At 63.0% G+C, this 5,409-nt stretch overlaps 2 protein-coding genes across 2 annotated transcripts; one reads left to right on the plus strand and one right to left on the minus strand.

Moving 5' to 3' along the window:
* Positions 1–910: 910 nt before the first annotated feature.
* On the plus strand, positions 911–1,350 carry EMIHUDRAFT_250183 (hypothetical protein; the record flags this gene model as incomplete). Its single annotated transcript, XM_005758072.1, has 2 exons — positions 911–1,150; positions 1,246–1,350. The coding sequence occupies 2 exons, from the start codon at positions 911–913 to the stop codon at positions 1,348–1,350; spliced, it is 345 nt and encodes a 114-aa protein (XP_005758129.1).
* A 1,023-nt stretch (positions 1,351–2,373) lies between these two features.
* EMIHUDRAFT_121438 (hypothetical protein) lies at positions 2,374–3,198 on the minus strand (the record flags this gene model as incomplete). The annotated part of the gene is made up of 1 exon (XM_005758073.1): positions 2,374–3,198. One exon carries the CDS (start codon positions 3,196–3,198, stop codon positions 2,374–2,376), a length of 825 nt encoding a protein of 274 aa, XP_005758130.1.
* Between the last annotated feature and the right edge of the window lie 2,211 nt (positions 3,199–5,409).

Raw genomic sequence — 5,409 nt, forward strand, 5'->3', positions numbered from 1 at the left:
ATAGGACTATGAGCGGCGGCGCTGACAATCGTACCCAAGATCCAAGGATTGCTAGCAGGCGCACAGAGGACACTCCCAATCGCTCCAGCCGCGAGCGCTTGTGAGTGAGCGCGCCGGGAGGGTCTCATCACAATCCAAACAGTGATCGCACCGATTGCGAGGGGACCCGCTCGCAATCCTAGAAGTCGTAGGACTGGTGGGCGGTGTCGCTCGCAATCGGCGAAAGTTCTAGGATTGCGAGCGCTACTGCTCGCAATCGGAGGCATGATGCTCGGATTGTGAGCAAAGCTGCTCGCAATCCTAGACTTTGCTCGGATTGCGAGCGCGCTGGTAGTAGTCGTAGACGTCACCAGTCAGTCACCTTGGGAGCGGAGCTGATTGCGAGCGTAGGTGCTAGCAATCGTACAGAGATGCTACGATTGCGAGGAGTGCTCACAATCCAACATCTTCAATTTTAATACCTCTCATTTATACGGGCGGTGGCAGGTGTGTACTTTTTTTGCTTGGCCGGCCCTGATGACGGGGTAGGTAGGGTAGGTCTGGGCCCTCCCGTCGGGTTTTTCCCTCTCTTCAAGCTGGAATTTTCAAAAAAGAAATTTTCCGCGGAAATCACGATGTCAACCCTCCCCAAATGGGTGATCTGATGCTTGTAGGGCTTGAGAGTGGCCTGCCATGTCACAAGAAGGACTGTGGTTGCAGGAGAGTAAGTAAGTACCACCAACCCATCGCTCTAGTTGGTATAGTACCCCTTCACTGTTCCGGTGATTTCTTTTTTAGTTTCCCATAAGTAAGGTAGGTAGGTAGGTAGGTAGGTAGGGGCACCGCAAGGGCCGGCCTTGTTTTTTGCGTGGGCGGCCAAAGCAAAAAAAGTAACCACCGGCCGTGGGAAAACACCGCGTGTGGCCGCTTCATGAGCGACTCGGACGGTGGCGGCCCCGCAGTCCAGCAGGCCCCGACGCTCAAGATGCGAGACGAAGTGCTGAAGCAGATCCTCGCGTCCGGCTTCAACGAGGAGCACAGGATCGCGCCCGAGGCGCTCTCGCTGACCTCATCCCTGATCCGAGCCTTCGCCGCGGAGGCGGCGCATCGAGCGGCGAGGGAGGCGGAGTCGTGCGGCAGCGATGAGGTCACTCCGGAGCACCTCGAACGGGTGCTGCCTCAGCTTCTTCTCGACTTTTGAACGTGTGGTGTAAAGCTACGTCGTGTCGCGTCATTGGTACAAATACGGTACCTCTTTTTTGCTAGTTTGTGCAGTCGGCCGCTCTTTGCGGGGCCGCGACGCCTGGCCTGCGCCTGGCCGCCGTCCCCAATTACTTGTGTCTCCACGCATGCTTCGGCTTCGCCCAGTGACTCGGCTCGCGCCTCCGTGCTGCAGCCGGCGCCCGCTCGCCAGCGGCGCTGAGACGGTTCGCACGAGGCTCCTCCGACTGTGCGACGAGCCGCAATCATCACAGTTCACGCCCGTGTGTCGGGTGTGTGTGACTGTTGGGTGTGTGTGTGTGTGTGTGTGTGTGCATACGCTAATTACACCAGTTCGCTACCCCTTGTTGGCGGAGGGCACAGCAGCAGGACGTGCAGCAGAAACCGCACAGCTGCCGTGTGCCGACGAGACGCGCCATCGACGTCGGTCTTTGGGGCCTGCACAAATACGTGCTGGTCGCACAAATACGGTACGTGCTGGTCGCACAAATACGGTACGTGCTGGTCGCACAAATACGGTACGTGCTGGTCGCACAAATACAAGGAGAGTGCCGCTGCTGCGAGAGCGCGGCGCGAGGATATTCATAGCGGACGAGTCGAGCGGAGCACACACAGGATTACTCTACACAGACCGACGGTTGTGTGCAGCAGTGGAGCAGCGCGGGCAAGGCCGCGAACACCGAGACCATAAGTCCACACATAACCTCGCTACTGCACGCCCCAAGTAGTTAGAAGTTACTACCGACTTTCGCTCACACGGAATCCCGCGGGAGAGAGGCGCTCTCTCGGCGTGTCGCACACGTCGGCCGGCGCGCGGCCTCGGCGCGGGCGGCGCGCCCGCACGGCACTAGAACGAGCGCGCCCCCCGCGGAGCGCTCCGGCCTCTCGCCTGTCATGCCGATTGATGTGTCTATAGGTTGGAGGCTCCGCGGGCCGCGCGGTGGGGGACGAGAACGCATAATGTCCAACGCGTGCAACGAATGACGGCGAAAACGACGGCAGAACGGTGGGTACGCCGCCCCGCGGAGCGCGGTATCGTGAAGGCTGAAGCGCGTGATCAGACGGCGACCCGCTATCCATCTCGTCAGAGGTTGACCGTTTTCATCTGTAGAATAAAAGGGTGGTGAGCTGGTGGTGAACTCGTGAAAAGTCGAAGCGTGAAGTCGACTTATGTCACTTCGGCACTGCCGACGACACATCGCACGCCTCCATCGCCTGTCCACATTCGCCGATGGCGGCCGCCATCGCGCCGCCCTCCGCCAGACTCATCAGCTCCGCGGGGGACGGCTCGAGCCGCCGCGACCAGCGCCTCGACCGGTTCGCCGCCTCGATCCGGGCGGCGCGCAGGTAGTCGAGCCACGGCCCAAACGGCGCCGTCCGCAGCGCCTCGAGGGCGGCCGCCTCGTGCGCCTCTCTCGCGGCGCGCGCGGACGCGTCCCAGCAGGTGGGGACGGAGGCCACGTCGCACCGCAGCGGCAGTGCGGTGTGCGGCCCGAAACACAGCCCAAACAGGTGGCGCGTCCGCGGGGCGTGGAAGCACGAGGTGAGGACCAGCAGCTGCAGCTCACCGCATCCCGCCCGCGACGAGTAGTGCGACGCGAGCGTGCGGCAGAGCAGAGCTTCCTCGACGGTGTGAAGCGCAGGCAGGCCGGGCCGCAGCAGCGCCGCAGCAGGCAAGCCGGCGTCCTCCAGGGCGGCTGCCACGCATTCCCAGTGCGGCCTCTCGGTTGGGTTGAAGCTGAAACCAGGCGCGACACCGCCGCTCGGCAGCACAAGCGCCGCGCGTCCGGCCGCGCAGGCCCGGCGGTAGAGGTCGACGGCCAGGCGAGCACGCAATGCCACATCACCGTCCGGCTTTCCTGCCGCATCGTTCGTGCTGCCGAGGATCAGGATCAGGAGGAGCGGGCCCTCGGGCACGAGCGACGCGATGGCCGAAGCGCTGGGAGTCTCGCCGCGGCCGTCGAGCAGCGCCTGGATCTCGGCGTACGTACGGACCATTTGGCAAACGCGTTTTTTTTTGCGGAAACACCGCCACAAGAGGAAAGAATTTTCGCCCATGTGCGGTTACTGACTGTCTGTTTTCTTTCTTTCTTTCGGTTAATGACTGCACTCCAAGTGCTCCAAGTGCGCTCTCGCGTCGAAGCCTCCGTCCAGCTCATGCGGGGATACACTCGCACGGGCGAGTGAGGAGTGACCCGAGCAGCCTCCCATCCTACCTTCGTAGCACGGAGCGCAACAAACAACAAAACAAACACGTTTGGTATTGCTAAAAATCTAATAACGGAGCGCGGCCGATCGCGTAGAAGCCCCTAGATAAGTGGTCGGATGAATGGTGCCCGAGAGCGAGCGGGCGGCACAGCGTCAGCGATTGTCGGAAAATGTCGAAACCAAATCACGGCCTTCCGACTCGCGCCTCCGCCTCACTGGCACTATTGTAGCCCTGGCCGGTGCGCGTGCTCAGTTGAAGTTCCCGAGTGAAAATTCGAACGCGTTCTCTCACGGTGACCAAAAAATGTCCACCTCAGAGGCACCTCCGGAGGCAGGCCGCCGCACGCCGGCGACACAGCTCCAGCTGTCGAACTGACCCGCAGCTCCTCTCAGAGCGGGAACTGTGACGAAAAGTGACTGAGGCGGTTGTCAGGAACCATCATACGGATCACATGGTGGCTCTCTCATGACGGGAGACCGCCCGACCACTCCTGGGTGGCACTGCCACCGGTGTCGCTCGACGTCCTGTCGACAGCGTGCCGACAGCGACACAGACCATGTGGGACGCGTCGAGTATCGACCTCTACTGCTTACCCAGCCTTCGAGTGTATCCTGGCTGTGGTCCCACACCCACTGGTGTCCATCTCAGAGACCGCAGGAGGTCATGAGGGTCGATGGGAGTGCCAACCCCACAATGCCTAAGCATTGTGGGTGGGGGATGCCGCGGTCCCGCGGACGAGGGACGTGCGGGGTACGTGGAGGCTGGAGCACTGCATTCATAATCATAATGTGGCATTTTCTCGTACCCCCCCCCTGGACGCGTCCACCCTCCGTCCAACATTCGCATTCGCGATCCCCAAAATACATATTTTTTTGCGCGATGGAGCACACATGGAGTCGGCGCGTGTGTGACTGAGGCGCCCTAGGCCGGCGCTGTGGCGACGCTCTTAATGATCTCCACTTGACTCTCGCTAGAGACTCAACAAGTCGGTAGCGCGCCCCACGCAAACGTGGAGGGCGGGAGGCTGTACGCCGTCTCCACCGGCGACGTGCACGTGGCGGGTGGTGGGTCGCTCTCCCGCTCTGCAGCCATCTCCGCCGGCAGGGCGCCCCACGCAAACGTGGAGGGGGGGAGGGCCGCCGACGCGGCTGGGCCGCTCCCGCCGTGAGACTGCGATGATGCGCCTACACCACTGCTGCCGCCGCTGCTGTTGCTTCTGCTGCCGCTGATGCTGCGAGAGCTACTGCCGCTTCCGTTGCCACAAGAGCTACTGCCGCTTCTGTTGCCGCTGCCGTCCGCGACTGCCTCCGCATGCGCCGCCTCCTGCCCCGCCTCGTCGCTCGGGATCGCGCCCCATTCAAACTCCCGCCGCGCGCCCGTGTACTGCCGGTGCGCCGCCTCCTGAGGCACGTGCAGCGGAAGCTCGAGCTGCGGGAACTCGGCCTTGAGCTTGAGCAGCGTCTCCCGGTCGGACACCTTGCGCGGCGCGGCCGCCGCATCTGCGACGGCGGCGCGGGCTGAGCACGTCTGGCGGGAGAGGCGGCGCAGCGGAGCGGGCCGGCGGCACGCACCCGGCGGCGGCCTGTATGCCGGCTCCTTCTCGCGCCTCTCCGCCTCGAGGAGAGCACTGACGTCCACCTCGGGCCCTCCGACCAGCAGCCGCGGCCAGAACCGGGCGGCGGCCTTATCCATCTCGACGTAGAGCACACCGCAATCCACGGTCCAGGTGTTGAGCGTCGCGTCAGCGTGCAGCGAGCCTTTGAGGAGCGGCCTGCCGGCTGCGCTGACGGAGAGCGCTCTCGCCGGCGTGAGGCTGCACCGCACGCCGCGGGCAGTGGCAGCCGGCGGCAGAGGCAGCGTGAGCGTCAGCTCGGTGCGGGTTTGGCTCCAGTCGTGCGAGACTGTCGCCATATGCGCGACTTTCTTTTTCGGTGTTGTTGCTCTGGCGGTGAACCTTCTTTTGTACTAGGCTAGGATTGAGAGCAGCAGCCTCGCTCTCA

Source organism: Emiliania huxleyi (genome assembly GCF_000372725.1).
Source record: "Emiliania huxleyi CCMP1516 unplaced genomic scaffold EMIHUscaffold_885, whole genome shotgun sequence".
NCBI classification, from domain to species: domain Eukaryota; phylum Haptophyta; order Isochrysidales; family Noelaerhabdaceae; genus Emiliania; species Emiliania huxleyi.